A 19,223-nucleotide genomic window follows, 5' to 3' on the forward strand; every position below is an offset into this window, starting at 1 on the left:
CACTTTCATGCTTCCCATCTTGTCGAAAAAATCTTTTGAAAATGTATCAGGGACTTCTTTGGTGGTGCAGTGGTTAAGAATCCGCCTGCCAATGCTGGGGACAAGCGTTCCATCCCTGGTCTGGGAAGATCCCACATGCCATGGAGCAATAAGCCCATGTGCCACAACTACTGAGCCCGCGCTCTAGAGCCCACGTGCTACAACGACTGAGCCTATGTGCTACAACTACTGAAGCTGCGTGCCTATAGCCCATGCTCTACAACAAGAGAAGCCACCGCAATGAGAAGCCTGTGCACCGCACCAAAGAGTAGCCCCTGCTCACCGCAACTAGAGAAAGCCCGCGCCCAGCAACGAAGATCCAATGCAGCCAAAATAAATAAAATTTTTTAAAAATGTATCAGCATATTTAATCGCCTTATAGAGTAAAACACATTGATCCTAATTGAATCTCTTTAAACAGGCATCAGCCTATCAATATTCCTTATCCAGGAGTATAGAGGTATTGTATGTATGTATGTATGTATGTATATGAGTATGTATGTATGTATGAGCATCAGCTGAAAGTGAAAGACTGATGTTGGTTTTCTTAAACTAAATCCCATTATCTGCCTATTTTATCATTTACTTCTTTATCCTAAAATTTACTCACATCAGAGAACCTTTTCTGTTTTGTGCAAAAGAAAATTTTTTTCAAAAATATCTGTTGTCAGAGGTATATTTTATTCTTACTTTCTGTGCTGCAGAAGAGATTGCAACAATCTGTTGTTTTAAAAAAAAAAAACAGGAATACTGGAGCAAATGTCTACACTGGATTTCAAAATGTGAATCAATGCTTTCAAAATTTCATTAAGTTAATTTTCAAAAGTAAAAAACCTCCTTTACCTTGTTTGCTAGGTTTACAGCGCTGAGAGCCTTATAATATTCTTTGCCGTCCCAATCCATATAAGCAGTGGCTAGTAACCGTAGAACTTTACCCTATAATTAAAAATAGAAAAAAAACACACACAGCTGAGGGTTTAACTGCAATACAACAGCTGACTAGCACTTACACAGTGACAGGCATTTCTCAAACCTCAGTCATAATTATGAAATAGCATTTCCTTAAGCAACCACATAGTCTTGGGATATGTCTCATCATTATGCTACCCACACCAAATACCATCTGAGAATTTTACAGTAATAGCTTATTTAAATTTAATATAATTGTGTTAATATAATTATTTTCTTAACACTGTTTTAGTGGTAAAGTACTTAATCATCCCCACTTTAAAAATAAGGAAATTAAAGCACAGCAATATTTAATGTAATCATCTTACCACCTACTGTTTAGGTAACATTATATTAGGCCTCCATCAAAAGAAATAAATAGAAAGACATAATCCCTCTCTCAAAGACTTTATAGCCTAGTTGAGATTAACCAATTGGACCAAGGGCTCATATACCACCATTTCACTAGGAGCAGATATACTTTCCTATAGACAAGATTTTTCCCAACTCAACCAAGTTTTAAAATTAATAAAGTATTTCATAATTCAGTTTCTCCAGCCAGATCTACACTGACAAGGGGAATAACTCTACTTAGCACAGACTTATTTAACTATAGATTCACATTTTGAAAGTAGGAGGCCTATTTCAATGAAGATTCTATTCTGCCTCTAAGTGTAATGAGGACAGTAGGATCAGGCAAAGGTGTTCTTCTAATTTAAAAAAGAAATGTTAAGCACATTAGGGCTCTGCGAACCCTAGAAAAATGACTTTTAGGGTGTGATACCTTTCAGTTTTTTAATTCAAAAACCAAGATGGATATAATGTACTTAATATCATTATTATTATTGTGGAGCAACTCTCAACTTATAAAATTCCCCAGAGGACTCTGATGGAGTAAATATGGCATCTCTGAGAAAGACTGTAGCTATTTCGTAATAGTAAAAGGGTCAAATAATCAGAAAGATAAAACAAAATGGATGAACCTCAAAACTATTATGTTAAGCAAAAGAAGCCAGACATAAAACAGTACATACTGTATGATTTCATTTATACACAGTTCAAGATAAGCCAAAAATATTCTACAGCAATAAAAGTCAGAATAGTGGTTTTATCATGGGGGTATGAATGGCTATTAACTGGAAAGGGGCCAAGGTAACTTTTGAGGGTGATGGAAAGTTCTGTATCTTGATCTGTGTGGTAGTTACAAAACTATATAGATAAACTGAAACTCATCAGGCTGTACAACTTTAAAATTTGTGCAATTTAGTGTATATATTTATTTAAGTTATACCACAATAAAATACTGCTAGCATGAAAGAAAAACTATTTTATAATCTTACTTCTCCATACCTTGCAATATGAATATTAGATTTCAATCACACTTAAATCCTACCTTCCATCCTCATTTCCTCCTCCAGACGTCTTCTCACCTAGATCCCTTGCCTCATATTCCCTTCTCCCTCCCTTTTAACTACATGAACCCCATCTGCTTTTCGAGGCCTATCTCCTACCAAAAGGCTTCTTCAACTATTCTAGTCAACATTAATATTCCCCTTTTCTGCATGCCTTTGCGTATACTTCAGGTTAGTACCACACAGTTTATCACTTATTTTTCCCAAATTGTTTCACTTGTACTCATTTTTATAAATCTTTTTTTGAAATTTTAATTGAAGTATAAAATACATACAAAAAAGTTCCAAAATCTCAATGGTACAACTCTCAATTTTCACAAAGTGAGCACACATATGTTAACAACACAGAAATCAAGAAACAGAACATTAGTCTCATCTCATATCTCTTTTCAGACACAATTCCAAACAAGGGTAGCCAATTATCTGACTTCCAACACCATGTATTAGTTCTACCTGCTTTTGGCATTCACATTTATGGAATCATACAGTATGTACTACTTTGTATTTTGCTCTGTTTGTTCAACATTATATGTGAGAACATCCATACTGTTACAATTATTGTAGTCTATTCTCGTTGTTATACGATATTCTATTATATGACACTATCATAATATATTTTCATTATTTTTAATTGTGATGAAATACACATAACATAACATTGACCATTTTAACCATTTTTAAGTGTACAGTTCAGTAGCATTAAGTATACTCACACTGTTGTGCAACCAGCACCACCATACATCTCCAGAACTCTTTTAATCTCACAAAATTGAACTCTCTACCCATTAAACAATAGCTCCCCATGTTCTCCTCCCTCCAAACCTCTGCAACCACCATTCTATTTTCCACCTCTATGAATTTGACTACCCAACATATCTCACTGAACTGGAATCATACAGTATGTCTTTTTGATAATGGCTTATTTCACTTAGCATAATGTCCTCAAGGTTCATCTATGTTGTAGCATGTGTCAGAATTTCCTTCCTTTTCGTGGCTGAATAATATTCCATTGTATTCACCTGTTTTAGTTTCATCCTTTAAACATAAGCTATTTAAGGGCAGAGGCCACGTTTTATACTTCTCTTTTTTTCCCATCTACCACATTGTTAGATATATTGATATATATGTGTGTGTGTGTGTGTATATACATATAAATATATGTATAGATATATATGTGTATGTGTGTGTATGTATTCAGTTACATTTTGTGGGATATACTGTAATAATGGTAAGAAGCAGAGACGGATATTCAAAAAAATTCCATTCTGCTATGGCATGTATTAAATTAGTTTTAAATCAGATTTATTTACATAATCACATTTTACTTGATAAAATATTAAAATTAACTTCCATACCAAGCATGTTCTATCTGGGTGGTTAAAGAAACCTAGAATTTTTGAACATGCAAACAAAAACTAAAACTTATATAGCCAAACATTGTCCTAAGCACTTTACATGTATTAATTAATTCATGGGTACAAGAATTTACCTGGAGGGTAATTCTATATCAACTTTACAGAAACTAATGCACTGAGATATTAAATGATGTGCCCAGTGAATAATCTACTCACAAATGGAGGGACAGCCTATCATAATTTTCTTACAATAACATAAACTGTATTTCTTGAACCTACTTCTGCAATATTTAACATAATCCTTACCAGCATTTCCTGTGGAACAGAAAGCTTATCCATCTTCCCAGTATCATAGCTTTGTCTATCATTAAAAAAGGAAAAAAATACATATAAATACATATTTATTTCAAATTATATATATTTTTTCAAGACTACATATTACTAAGAAGACGTGTTATAATTATACTTAATTACAACTTTTCTATTTTGCACTACAACAGATGATTAGCCAACTGATACATAAAAATCAATTACATAAAGCAATACTTTCTAACTTTAGAAAACCACAGAGATAGCCTCATTCACCAGAGGGCAGACAGCTGAAGCAAGAAGAACTACAATCCTGCAGCCTGTGGAACAAAAACCACATTCACAGACAGATACACAAGATGAAAAGGCAGAGGGCTATGTCCCAGATGAAGGAAGAAGATAAAACCCCAGAAAAACAACTAAATGAAGTGGAGATAGGCAACCTTCCAGAAAAGGAATTCAGAATAAAGACGGTGAAGATGATCCAGGACCTCGGAAAAACAATGGAGGTAAAGATCGAGAAGATGCAAGAATGTTTAACAAAGACCTAGAAGAATTAAAGAACAGAGATAAACAATACAATAACTGAAATGACAACTACACTAGAAGGAATCAATAGCAGAATGACTGAGGCAGAAGAACGGATAAGTGACCTGGAAGACAGAATGGTGGAATTCAGTGCTGTGGAACAGAATAAAGAAAAGAGAATGAAAAGAAATGAAGACAGCCTAACAGACCTCTGGGACAACATTAAACGTAACAACATTCGCATTATAGGGGTCCCAGAAGGAGAAGAGAGAGAGAAAGGACCAGAGAAAATATCTGAAGAGATTATAGTCTAAACTTCCCTAACATGGGAAAGGAAATAGCCACCCAAGTCCAGGAAGTGCAGCGAGTCCCATACAGGATAAACCCAAGGAGAAACATGCCAAGACACACAGTAATCAAATTGGCAAAACTTGAAGACAAAGAAAAATTATAGAAAGCAGCAAGGGAAAAACGACAAATAACATACAAGGGAACTCCCATAAGGTTAACAGCTGATTTCTCAGCAGAAACTCTACAAGTCAGAAGGGAGCGGCATGATATACTTAAAGTGATGAAAGGGAAGAACCTACAACCAAGATTACTCTACCTGGCAAGGATCTCATTCAGATTCGATGGAGAATCAAAAGTTTTACAGACAAGCAAAAGCTAAGAGAATTCAGCACCACCAAACCAGCTCTACAACAAATGCTAAAGGAATGTCTCTAAGTGGGAAACACAAGAGAAGAAAAGGACCTACAAAAACAAACCAAAAACAATTAAGAAAATGGTCACAGGAACATACATATCAATAATTACCTTAAACGTGAATGGATTAAATGCTCCAACCAAAAGACACAGGCTTGCTGAATGTATACAAAAACAAGACCCATCTATATGCTATCTACAAGAGACCCACTTCAGACCTAGGGACACATACAGACTGAAAGTGAGGGGATGGAAAAAGATATTCCATGAAAATGGAAATCAAAAGAAAGCTGGAGTAGCAATACTCATATCAGATAAAATAGACTTTAAAATAAAGAATGTTACAAGAGACAAGAAAGGACACTATATAATAATGATCAAGGGATCAATCCAAGAAGAAGATATAACAATTATAAATATATATGCACCCAACATAGAAGCACCTCAATACATAAGGCAACTGCTAACAGCTATAAAAGAGGAAATTGACAGTAACACAATAATAGTGGGGGACATTAACACCTCACTTACACCAATGGACAGATCATCCAAAATGAAAATAAATAAGGAAACACAAGCTTTAAATGACACGATAGACCAGATAGATGTAACTGATATTTATAGGACATTCCATTCAAAAACAGTAGATTACACTTTCTTCTCAAGTACGCACAGAACATTCTCCAGGACAGTTCACATCTTGGGTCACAAATCTAGCCTCAGCAACTTCAAGAAAACTGAAATCATATCAAGCATCTTTTCTGACCACAATGCTATGAGATTAGAAATGAACTACAGGGAGAAAAACGTAAAAAACACATAAACACATGGACGCTAAACAATACGTTACTAAATAACTAAGAGATCACTGAAGAAATCAAAGAGGAAATCAAAAAATACCTAGAGACAAATGACAATGAAAACACGACAATCCAAAACCAATGGGATGTAGCAAAAGCAGTTCTAAGAGGGAAGTTTATAGCTATACAAGGCTACCTCAAGAAACAAGAAAAATCTCAAATAAATAATCTAACCTTACACCTAAAGGAACTAGAGAAAGAAGAACCAAACCCAAAGTTAGCAGAAGGAAAGAAATCATGAAGATCAGAGCAGAAATAAATGACATAGATACAAAGAAAACAACAGCACAGATCAATAAAACTAAAAGCTGGTTCTTTGAGAAGATAAAATTGATAAACCATTAGCAGACTCATCAAGAAAAAGAGGGAGAGGACTCAAATCAATAAAATTAGAAATGAAAAAGGAGAAGTTACAGCAGACACTTCAGAAATACAAAGCATCCTAAGAGACTACTACAAGCAACTCTATGCCAATAAAATGGACAACCTGGAAGAAATGGACAAATCTTAGAAAGGTATAACCTTCCAAGCCTGAACCAGGAAGAAATAGAAAATATGAAAAGAACAATCACAAGTAATGAAATTGAAACTGTGATTAAAAATCTTCCAACAAACAAAAGTCTAGGACCAGATGGCTTCACAGGCGAATTCTAACATTTAGAGAAGAGCTAACACCCATCTTTCTCAAACTCTTCCAAAAAATTGCGGAGCAAGGAACACTCCCAAACTCATTCTATGAGGCTACCATCACCAGACAAAGATACTACAAAAAAAGAAAATTACAGACCAATACCACTGATGAACATGGATGCAAAAATCCTCAACAAAATACTAGCAAACAGAATCCTACAACACATTAAAAGGATCATACACCATGATCAAGTGGCATTTTTCCCAGGGATGCAAGGATTCTTTGATATACACAAATCAATCAATGTGATACACCATATTAACAAACTGAAGAATAAAAACCATATGATCATCTCAATAGATGCAGAAAAAGCTTTTGACAAAATTCAACACCCATTTAAAAAAAAGGAAAGGAAAACCACAACTTCCTCAGGATATATATCCAATAAATCAACACTATAATTATATTACTGCTCTTTTCCATTTGGCTATATATACACTAGATTAAACTATTTTACATGTGTGTACAAGCCCTTACTTTATGGGCACATTTTAAAGTGTAAGAAATATATTTTTAAAATAAAACAAATACAGGAGTTTTCATGGAAACAAATGCTTTAGCAATATTTATTAAGCTTCACAACACCCTTGTGACACACAATATTAGTTCCATTTTGCAGCTGAATGAACCAATTTAGCAGTTAAGTGATTTCTAATATTTCCTAGATTGGTATTAAAAATGAGAGTAAGGGGATGGGGAGAAAAGAAATTTGACTTTCAGTTCTCTGCTTTAGTTACCATACCATATTACCTATGGGACATTCTAATAACCACAAATAATGTATTAATATGAGCCTCAGGTTTTCTAAAAAAAGCTTTAAAGTAAAACAAAGATCACTCACCATAAAATTGGTATTCCAAGGGAGGAAGTCAATAAAATTTTGGTGAACTGGAGTAAATTGAAGCCATTACTTTGAAGTATTCCTTTTACTTTTACTTTTTAAAAGACCCATAGCTACCAAACTGAGTTTTCAGCTTGCTAACAAGGATATAATGCTGGCCTACATTATAATGGCCTCATTGTAAGCCCTATCTCATAGAGGTCTCTGTTGGTACATTAAACCTCCTACTTCCAGTTTTCAAAATAATCAATGAAAATGGAACTTCTGCAACAGTGGTATTAAGGAGCTCTTGGACCCCCTCTCCCCAGTGAAACAACCACTTGCCTGGAAAAATCATTAAAACAACCATTTAAGGTCTCTGGAAAGTGTCCTAAGGGCATACAGCAAATGGAAAAACATTTATTTTTAAAAAATCAACTGAATCTCAGTAACAACAGTGGGAGTCTGTGGCATTTGAGCCATGACCTGCTCCTATCCACACCACCTCCATGTCATGGAGGCTACACCAGATGAGTGCTGTCAATAAAATAGGAATTCAGGAGTGGGGTAGGGAGATGAGTGAAATAGGTGATGGAGATAGAGAGGCACAAACTTCCAGTTATAAAATAAGTAAGTCACGGGGACATAATGTACAGTATAGGGAATATAGGCAATAATACTATAATAACTTTGTATGGTGAAAAGTGGTAACGACTTATTGTGGTATCATTTTGTAATATACAAAAATATCAAATCACTATGCTGTACACCGGAAACTGATATAATGTTGAAAATCAACTTCAATTTAAAACAAAAAGAAAGCGGGAATTACCTCTCCCTCCAGGTCCTAGACTCAGGCTGCCAGCCACTCTCATCATTCCCAGATCTGTGTTGCAGAAGTGCTATTATTGGCAGGCACAACGAGAGGACTGGGTCTTCCTTTCCCCAGTCAGTTCTCACTCTTAGGGTAAGGGCTCTACCCCAGGGGTAACAGCTGAAGAATACTGGGACCCTAATCCCCTTCACCCAGGCTGGCTCATTTGGCAGAGGATGCAGGACAGGAGGGCATGCTAAGTAGATTAGGGGCTACCATCTCCCCAACATCTACTCATATAGTAGGGGTGTCACTGCAAGAGTAGCTGCCATGCTCCTGCCCCCAGCTGCAGCGGTGTGCCAGTTTCTACCCAGGGGAAGAAGTGGGCAACAAAGAGGAAGAGCTCAGCATTTCTGCCTAAGGGGAATGACTTTATTTGGAACAGAGCAAGGAGAGATTCCTACCTAAGGGCATAGTCAAAAACAATGGAGATCTTGCTGGTAAGCAATTAAGAAGGGGCTGGTACCTCCAAGATAGTAGTAGCAACAAGTGAAATAGCAGACAAGCCAGAAGTTTGAACAGAGAGAACCAGGGAGAGACAAGAAGAATAATCCTAGGGTCACACTCATCCCTGGGGATACAAAAGGCTATGCATATGTTCTAGGCTGCACCCGCTCAGGAACAATCAGAGGGAAATGTGGGACTAGAAAGCATTCCTCAAGGCATACACAGATCCATCAGCGAAGAGACTTGAGCCTGAGTGGCTCAAGGAGCTTATCAGAACCTCTGACCAAACACAGACTGAAAATTAAGGTATTCTGATCCAGGGGTGATGGTAAGGAAGCCAAGCTTAAAAATCAAATCACACTTCCAGTTTATGGCTCCACATGTAAGGATCTTGGAAGGCACAACTCCATCCTAACAAGTAAAAAACTGGAAAGACTTTTAAAAATCAACAACTCTTCTTGGATCCAAAAGAGAGGTGAGGACACAGGGCAAACCACTACCCCCAAGATTGGGGAGACTGGCAAAAATACAAGGAGTTGACGCACAGCACAAGAGAGATTCACAAGTAAAAACTACCAAGGGCACCACTGCTAGGGCAGGAAATTGAGAACTGTAGTTGACAGACTGCTGGAGGTTCAGTGTGGACAAGTCTGAGAGTTAAAACTCCAAGAGGACATAGTTACAGGGGGATACCCACAATATCGTCAGATTAATCTCCAGGAGCTCAACCAGATTCCCACAGTAAATATCATAGAAAAATCCACTTGGGCTTTGGCAGGAAAAGGTAAAAAGGAACCATTTTGAAACAGCTTAAAGCAATCTGTTCTTAACAAGGCCTGCCCTCATGGGAAACTAGTGAACCAGGGCCTAACCTACTGGGGTATTATCAGAGACTAACTGACCTGGGGAAGAGAAATACTCAACCCCAGTGTACGCTAGCCATTCTGTACCACGTTAAGAGGGGAGGAAAAAAAAGAGAAACGTGTGAAGTTCACAGTTCAGAGGCAGAGACTCACGAAAAGACTGAAAACTAGTCATAGGACTATAGGCCTCTCCCTCTTCCACACCTAGCCACCACATTACTAAAGGCCTATTTACAGTAGTTCCGTTTACCAAGTATGTCAAATCCCACTACCAAGAAAAAAGTACAAGGCATACCAAAAGGCAAAAAACACAATTTGAAGAGACAGTAAGCATCAGAACCAGACATGGCAGTGATGTTGGAATTATCAGGCCAGGAATTTAAAATAACTATGATTAATATGCTAAGGGTTCCAATGAATAAAGTAGACAGGCAACATAAGCAGAGAGCTGGATAGGCTAAGGAAGAAGCAAAAAGAAATGCCAGAGGTAAAAAACACTGTAACAAACATGAAGATTGTCTTTGATGGACTTTTTAATAAACTTGACATGGCTGAGGAAAGAATCTATGAGCTAGAGAATCCTTGAAAACAGAAAAGCAAAGAGAACAAAGACTGAAAAAAAAAAAGAAGAGCATGTCAACGGACTGTGGGACAACTGCAAAAGGTATAATATAAGTGTAATGGGAATACCAAAAGAAAAAAGAAAGGAACAGAAGACACATTTGAAACAATAATGACTGAAAATTTCCCCAAATTAATGTCCAATACCAAACCACAGACCCAGGAAGCTCTGAGAACACCAAGCAGGATAAATACCAAAAACTACACCTATGCATATAATTTTCCAATTACAGAAAATCAAAGATAAAGAAAAAAGTCCTGAAACAAGCCAGAGGAAAAAAACACCTTATCTTAAAATTTAGGTGCAAAGATAAGAATTATATCCAACTTCTTAGAAGCCATACAAGCAAGAAGAGAGTGGAGTGAAATATTTAGTACTGAGATAAAAACAGCATCAACTTACAATTCTATACCCTGTGAAAATATCATTCAAAAGTAAAGGAGACATAAAGACTTTCTCAGACAAACAAAAATTGAGGCAATTTGTTGCCAACCGTCTGACCTTGCAAGAAATGGTAAAAGAAGTTCTCCAGAGAGAAGAGAAATAATACAGGTCAGAAACTTGGATGTACATAAAGTAAGAGCATGGAAGATGGGATAAGTGAAGGCAAAATAAAAATTTTTTTCTTGCCCTTAACTGATCTAACAGATAACTGTTCAAAATAATAACAATAAAAATGTGTTCAATACTGTGTGCATATTTATATATCTTCTCTCTGTGTATATATATATATGTATATATAGAGAGAATAAAGTGAAATAAATAACACTTAGAATAAAGTGAAATAAATGACAGCAATGATACAAGGGGTGGGAGGGAGGAATTTTGATATTATAAGGTACTCACACTACTCATGAAGTGGTACAGTGTTATTTGAAAGTGTACTTCGATTACTGGTACATGTATATTGCAAACTCTAGAGCAACCACTAAGAAAAGTTTTTTAAAGTATAACCTATATACTAAGAAAAGAGCGAAAATGGAATCATATAAAATACTCAACTAAAACCACAAAAGGCAGAAGAAGAGTGGAAGACAACCACAGGAAAAAAGAACAAGAACAACAAATAGAAGACTGTAACAGTACAATATTGTAGATATTAATCCAACTGTATCTATCATCATTTTGAATTTCAATGGCCTAAGTGCACCAATTAAAAAGAGATTGTCCAAACGGATTTTTTTAAATGCCTGAACTATACATTGTCTACAAGAAACCCACTTTAAATATAAAGACACACAGAGATAAAAAGTAAATGGATGGAGAAAAATATACCATGCTAACACTATCCTAAGAAAGCAGGAGTAGCTTTATTAATTTCAGATAGAGCACATTTCAATGTAAGGAAAATTATCAGGGATAAAAAAGGGCATTACATAATGATAAAGAGGTCAGTTCTCCAAGAAAACATAACAATTCTTAACATGTATGAGCCTAACAACAGAGCATCAAACTATGTTAGGCAAAAACTGATAGAACAGCAAGTAGAAACAGATGAATCTACTATCATTTTTGAAGATTTCAACACCTCTCTCTCAGAAATGGACAGACAGAGCAGGCACAAAATCAGTAAGAACATAGTCGAATGCAGCAACACCATCAATCAATTGGATATAATTGAAATGTACAGACTACTAGATCCATTCTTACCAAATTCAAATGGAATATTCACCAAGAAAGACCACATTCTGAGCCATAAAACATACTTTAACAAATCTGAAGTATAGAAATCATATAATATCCGCTGTCAGACCACAATGGAATTAAAATAGAAATCAATAATAGAAAGATAACATGAAAATTCCAAAATATGTAGAGATTAAACAATACTGTAAATAAAACATGGGTCAAAGCAGAAATTTCAACAGAAACTTTAAAATAATTTAAATGAAAATGAAAACACAACTTATCAAAATGTGTGGGATGCAGCAAAAACAGTACATAGAAGGAAATTTATAACATTCAATGCATATATTAGAAAATAAGAAATATCTAAAATCAGTAAGTTTCCACCTTAAGTAACTGGAAAAAAGAGGAAATTAAATCAAAAGCAAGCAGAAAGAAGAGGAATAATAAGAATTAGAGCAGAAATCAATGAAATTTAAAAAAGGAAATCAATAGAGAAAATAAATGAAAACAAAAGCTGGTATTTAAACAACTGATAAAATTAATAAGCCTGTTAACCAGGCTAAGAAAAAAAGAAGACACAAATTATTTTTCTTAGTTCTTTTTTTTTACATCTTTTTTGGAGTATAATTGCTTTACAATGGTGTGTTAGTTTCTGCTTTATAACAAAGTTAATCAATTATACATATACATATGTTCCCATATTTCTTCCCTCTTGCATCTCCCTCCCTCCCACCCTCCCTATCCCACCCCTCTAGGTGGTCACAAAGCACAGAGCTGATCTCCCTGTGCTATGTGGCTGCTTCCCACTAGCTATCTATTTTACGTTCGGTAGTGTATATATATCCATGCCACTCTCTCACTTTGTCACAGCTTACCCTTCCCCTTCCCCATATCCTCAAGTCCATTCTCTAGTAGGTCTGTGTCTTTAAACCTGTCTTACCCCTAGGTTCTTCATGACATTTTTTCTTAAATTCCATATATATGTGTTAGCATACGGTATTTGCCTTTCTCTTTCTGACTTACTTCACTCTGTATGACAGACTCTAGGTCCATCCACCTCATTACAAATAGCTCAATTTCATTTCTTTTTAGGGCTGAGTAATATTCCATTGTACATATGTTCCACGTCTTCTTTATTCATTCATCCGATGATGGACACTTAGGTTGTTTCCATCACCTGGCTATTGTAAATAGAGCTGCAATGAACATTTTGGTACATGACTCTTTTTGAATTATGGTTTTCTCAGGGTATATGCCCAGTAGTGGGATTACTGGGTCATATGGTAGTTCTATTTGTAGTTTTTTAAGGAACCTCCATACTGTTCTCCATAGTGGCTGTACCAATTCACATTCCCACCAGCAGTGCAAGAGTGTTGCCTTTTGTCCACACCCTCTCCAGCATATATTTTGTTTCTAGATTTTTTGATGATGGCCATTCTGACTGGTGTGAGATGATATCTCATTGTAGTTTTGATTTGCATTTCTCTAATGATTAATGATGTTGAGCATTCTTTCATGTGTTTGTTGGCAGTCTGTATATCTTCTTTGGAGAAATGTCTATTTAGGGCTTCTGCCCATTTTTGGATTGGGTTGTTTGTTTTTTTGTTATTGAGCTGCATGGCCTGCTTATAAATTTTAGAGATTAATCCTTTGTCAGTTACTTCATTTGAAAATATTTTCTCCCATTCTGAAGGTTGTCTTTTGGTCTTGTTTATGGTTTCCTTTGCTGTGCAAAAGCTTTTAAGTTTCATTAGGTCCCATTGGTTTATTTTTGTTTTTATTTCCATTTCTCTAGGAAGTGGATCACAAAGGATCTTGCTGTGATTTATGTCATAGAGTGTTCTGCCTATGTTTTCCTCTAAGAGTTTGATAGTTTCTGGCCTTACATTTAGGTCTTTAATCCATTTTGAGCTTATTTTTGTGTATGCTGTTAAGGAGTGATCTAATTTCATACTTTTACATGTACCTGTCCAGTTTTCCCAGCACCACTTATTGAAGAGGCTGTCCTTTCTCCACTGTACATTCCTGCCTCCTTTATCAAAGATAAGGCGACCATATGTGCATGGGTTTATCTCTGAGCTTTCTACCCTGTTCCATTGATCTACCTTTCTGTTTTTGTGCCAGTACCATACTGTCTTGATTACTGTAGCTTTGTAGTATGGTCTGAAGTCAGGGAGCCTGACTTCTCCAGCTCCGTTTTTCGTTCTCAAGATTGCTTTGGCTATTCGGGGTCTTTTGTGTTTCTATACAAATTGGGAAATTTTTTGTTCTAATTATATCAAAAATTCCAGTGGTAGTTTGATAGGGATTGCACTGAATCTGTAGATTGCTTTGGGTAGTAGAATCATTTTCACAATGTTGATTCTTCCAACGCAAGAACATGGTATATCTCTCCATCTATTTGTATCATCTTTAATTTCTTTCACCAGTGTCTTATAATTTTCTCCATACCAGTCTTTTGTCTCCTTAGGTAGGTTATTCCTAGATATTTTATTCTTTTTGTTGCAGTGGTAAATGGGAATGTTTTCTTGATTTCACTTTCAGATTTTTCATCATTAGTGTATAGGAATGCCAGAGATTTCTGTGCATTAATTTTGTATCCCGCTACTTTACCAAATTCATTGATTAGCTCTAGTAGTTTTCTGGTAGCATCTTTAGGATTCTCTATGTATAGTATCATGTCATCTGAAAGCAGTGACAGCTTTACTTCTTCTTTTCTGATTTGGATTCCTTTTATTTCCTTTTCTTCTCTGATTACTGTGGCTAAAACTTCCAAAACTATGTTGAATAAGAGTGGTGAGAGTGGGTAACCTTGTCTTGTTCCTGATCTTAGTGGTAATGCTTTCAGTTTTTCACCATTGAGGACGATGTTGGCTGTGGGTTTGTCATAATATGGCCTTTATTGTGTTGAAGAAAGTTCCCTCTATGCCTACTTGCTGCAGGGTTTTTATCATAAATGGGTGTTGAATTTTGTCAAAAGCTTTCTCTGCATCTATTGAGATGATCATATGGTTTTTCTCCTTCAATTTGTTAATATGGTGTATCATGTTGATTGATTTGCGTATATTGAAGAATCCTTGCATTCCTGGAATAAAGCCCACTTGATCATGGTGTATGATCCTTTTAACGTGCTGTTGGATTCTGTTTGCTAGTATTTTGCTGAGGATTTTTGCATCTGTGTTCATCAGTGATATTGGCCTGTAGTTTCCTTTCTTTGTGACATCCTTGTCTGGTTTTGGTATCAGGGTGATGGTGGCCTCGTAAAATAAGTTTGGGAGTGTTCCTGCCTCTGCTATATTTTGGAAGAGTTTGAGAAGGATAGGTGTTAGCTCTTCTCTAAATGTTGAAGGCACAAATTATTAACATCAGAAATGAAAGAGGGAACATCACTATAGAACCCTTGAAAAATTTAAAGAGCATTAAAAGGAATACTATGAACAACTCTATGTCCACAAATTTGAGAACCTGGATTAAATGGCCCAATTCTTTGAAAGACCCAAGCAGCCAAAACTCACATGAAAAGAAATGACAGTCTGATTAGACCTTTATCTATTTTATAAATTGAATCAAAAATTATTAACCTTCCAGCTCTAGTCAAGTAAGAAGCAGGCATGGGGGAAGGTGCAGGATGGAGGCTGGAGGGTGATGGAGACAAGACACATGTTGCTCTAAGGAGTTTGCACTTGACCCTACAGGTCAGTGTTTCTGAACTTCTATGGATCAACATTAAAAGAAAGAGCTGATCAAAAAAAAAATTATTAACCTTCCAAAATAGAAAGCACCAGGCCCAGATGGGTTCATGGCTGAATTCTATCAAATTTTTCTTCCAGTTTTATTGAGATATAATTGACAAACAGCACTGTACAAGTTTAAGGTGTACAGCATAATGATTTGACTTACATACATCGTGAAATGATTATCACAATGATTTAGTGAGCATCCATCATCTCATATGCATACAAAATTAAATCAATAGAAAAAATTGTTTCCTTGTGATGAGAACTCTTAGGATTTATTAACTCAACAACTTTCATATATAACACACAGCACTGTTAGTCATATTTATCATGTTGTACATTAAAATCCTAGTACTTACTTATCTTGTAACTGGAAGTTTGCACCTTTTGACTGCCTTCATCCAATCCTCCCTCTCCCTACTCCCCACCTCTAGTAACCACAAATCTGATCTCTTTTCCTATGAGTTTGTTTCTGAAGTATAATTGACCTGCAACACTATGTTAGTTCCTGTTACAAAACACAGTCATTGGACATTCCCTATACATTTCAAAATGTTCACAATGATAAGTCTAGTTATGATATGTCACCATGCAGAGATATTATATAGTTATTGACTGACTATATTCCCCATACCATTCATTTCATACCTCTGACATTTATTTTGCAACTGGAGGTTTGTACCTCTTAATCTCCCTCACCTATTTCTCTCCTCCCCACCAACCCCTCCCCTTTGGCAACCACTCGTTTGTTCTCTGTATCTATAACTTTTGTTATATTTATTCATTTGTTTTCTTTCTAGATTCCACATAAAAGTGAAATCTTACAGTATTTATCTTTCTCTAAATTTATTTCACTTGGCATAATACTCTCTAGGTTCATCCATGTTGTTGCAAATGAGAATATTTCATTCTTTTTACGGCTGAGTAATATTCCACTGTGTGTGTGTGTTTGTGTATGAATGCAAATCTTTTACCTCCTTAGATTTATTCCTAGATATTTTTTGATGTGATTGATAGGACAGTTTTCTTAATTTCTCTTTCTGATAAGTTCATTGTTAAAGTATAGAAATATAACAGAATTCAGAAATACAACTTTTCTGAATTCACTGATGAATTCTAGTAGTTTTTTGGAATTCTACAAAATATTTAAGGATGAAATTATATAAATTCTCTATAATCTCTTTCAGAGGACAGAAGCAGAAGGAAAGCTTCCTAATTCATTCTATGAGGCCAACATTACCCTAATACCCAAACCAGACAGACATTAAAAGAAAATGAATAGACCAATATCTGTCACGAACATAGATGCAAAAATCCTCAAAATCCTCAACAAAATATTAGCAAATTGAATCCAAAAACAAATTTTTTAAAATTATACACAACAAAGTGGGATTTATCCCAACTATGCAAGGCTGGTTCAACATTCAAAACTCAGTTAATGTAATCTATGACATCAACAGACTAAAAAAATCACATAATCATATCAGTAGATGCAGGAAAAGCATTTGAAAAAAATCAAATACTCATTCATGATCAAAAAATAAAAAACCTTTCATTAAACTAGTAACAACTTGATAAAGACTACCTACAAATAATATACAGCTAACATCATACTTAATGGTGAGAAGATTGAAACTTTTCCAGTAATTCAGGAAAAAGACAAGGATGTCCCTTCTCACAACTCCTTTTCAACATCATACTGGAAGTCCTTGCAAATGCAGTAAGGCAAAAATGAGAAATCAAAGATATGCAGATTGAGAAAGAAGATATAAAACTATCTTTGCTCACAAATGACATGATAATCTATGTAGAAAACTGACAAAGAGCTTCCCTGGTGGCGCAGTGGTTGAGAATCCACCTGCCAATGCAGGGGACACAGGTTCGAGCCCTGGTCCGGAAAGATCACACATGCCACGGGGCAACCAAGCCCGTGCGCCACAACTACTGAGCCTGCACTGTAGAGCCTGCAAGCCACAACTACTGAAGCCCGTGTGCCTATAGCCCGTACTCTGCAACAAGAGAAGCCAGCCACCGCAATGAGAAGCCCATGCACTGCAACAAAGAGTAGCCCCTGCTCGCCACAACTAGAGAAAAGCCCGTGTGCAGCAACAAAGACCCAACACAGACAAAAATTAATTAATTAATTAATTTTTTAAAAAGACAAAATTTACAGGGCTTCCCTGGTGGCGCAGCAGTTGAGAGTCCACCTGCTGATGCAGGCGACATGGGTTTGTGTGCCAGTCCGGGAAGATCCCACATGCCGCGGAGCGGCTGGGCCCGTGAGCCATGGCCGCTGAGCCTGCGCGTCCGGAGCCTGTGCTCCGCAGCGGGAGAGGCCACAACAGTGAGAGGCCTGCGTACCACCAAAAAAAAAAAAAAAAAAAAGAGAAAATTTACAAAAAATGAAAGAATCAACAAAAAAACTCCTGGAACTAATAAGTGATTATAGTAAGGTTTCAGGATACAAGGTTAACATACAAAATCAATAGCTTTCGTATGTACCAGTAATGAACATGTGGAATTTAAAATTAAAAACACAATACTAAAAAAAAAAAAAAAAAAAAACACAATACTATTTATATTAGCACCCAAAAGATGAAATACTTAGATATAAATCTAACAAAATAGGTACAAGATCTATTTCAATATATGAGGAAAACTATAAAACTCTGATAAATGAAATCAAAGAAAAACTAAACAAGTTGAGAAAATTCCATGTTCATGGATAGAAAAATTCAAGATATCAATTCTTCCCAGCTTGATCTATATAGATCAGATGCAATCCCAATCAAAATCCTAGCAAGTTATATTAGAGACTGACAAAATGATCCTAAAGTTTCTATGAAGAGGCAGAAGACCAAACAGCCAACACAGTATGGAAGGAAAAGAAATTGACAAATATAGGACTGCTGCTACTTGACTTCAATACTTACTATAAAGCTATAGCTCACAAAGACAGTTCCTTATTAATCAAGATATTGGCAAAAGAAAACACAAATAGATCAGTGGAACAGAATAGAGAGCCCACCATAAATATAGTCAACTGATCTTTGGCAAAGGCGCATAAGCAATACAGTGGAGCAAAGTTAGTCTCTTCAACAAATGGTGCAGGAACAACTGGACATCTACATGCAAAAAAAAAAAAAGGAATCTAGATACAGATCTTACATCTTTCACAAAAATTTTAAATTAGCTCAAAATGGATCATAGCCTGAAATGCAAAGTGCAAAACTATAAAACTTCTAGAAGATAACATAGGAGAAAACCTACATGACCTTGGGTATGGTGATGCCTTTTTAGATATAACACCAAAGGACTTCCCGGGTGGCGCAGCGATTAAGAATCTGCCTGCCAATGCAGGGGACACAGTTTCGATCCCTAGTC

General features: G+C 36.0%; 1 protein-coding gene across 1 annotated transcript in view; it reads right to left on the bottom strand.

Moving 5' to 3' along the window:
- The window catches only part of TEX11 (testis expressed 11), a 345,588-nt gene that overhangs the window by 196,481 nt on the left and 129,884 nt on the right, over positions 1 to 19,223 (bottom strand). Inside the window, exons 10-11 of the mRNA XM_033849819.2 lie at positions 4,061 to 4,115; positions 883 to 975 (exon numbers count right to left, since the gene is read on the bottom strand). Of these exons, the coding sequence (XP_033705710.1) occupies positions 883 to 975; positions 4,061 to 4,115 (148 nt within the window). The remainder of the gene's footprint in view (positions 1 to 882; positions 976 to 4,060; positions 4,116 to 19,223) is intronic.

This window comes from Tursiops truncatus, chromosome X (genome assembly GCF_011762595.2).
Source record: "Tursiops truncatus isolate mTurTru1 chromosome X, mTurTru1.mat.Y, whole genome shotgun sequence".
Taxonomy (NCBI): domain Eukaryota; kingdom Metazoa; phylum Chordata; class Mammalia; order Artiodactyla; family Delphinidae; genus Tursiops; species Tursiops truncatus.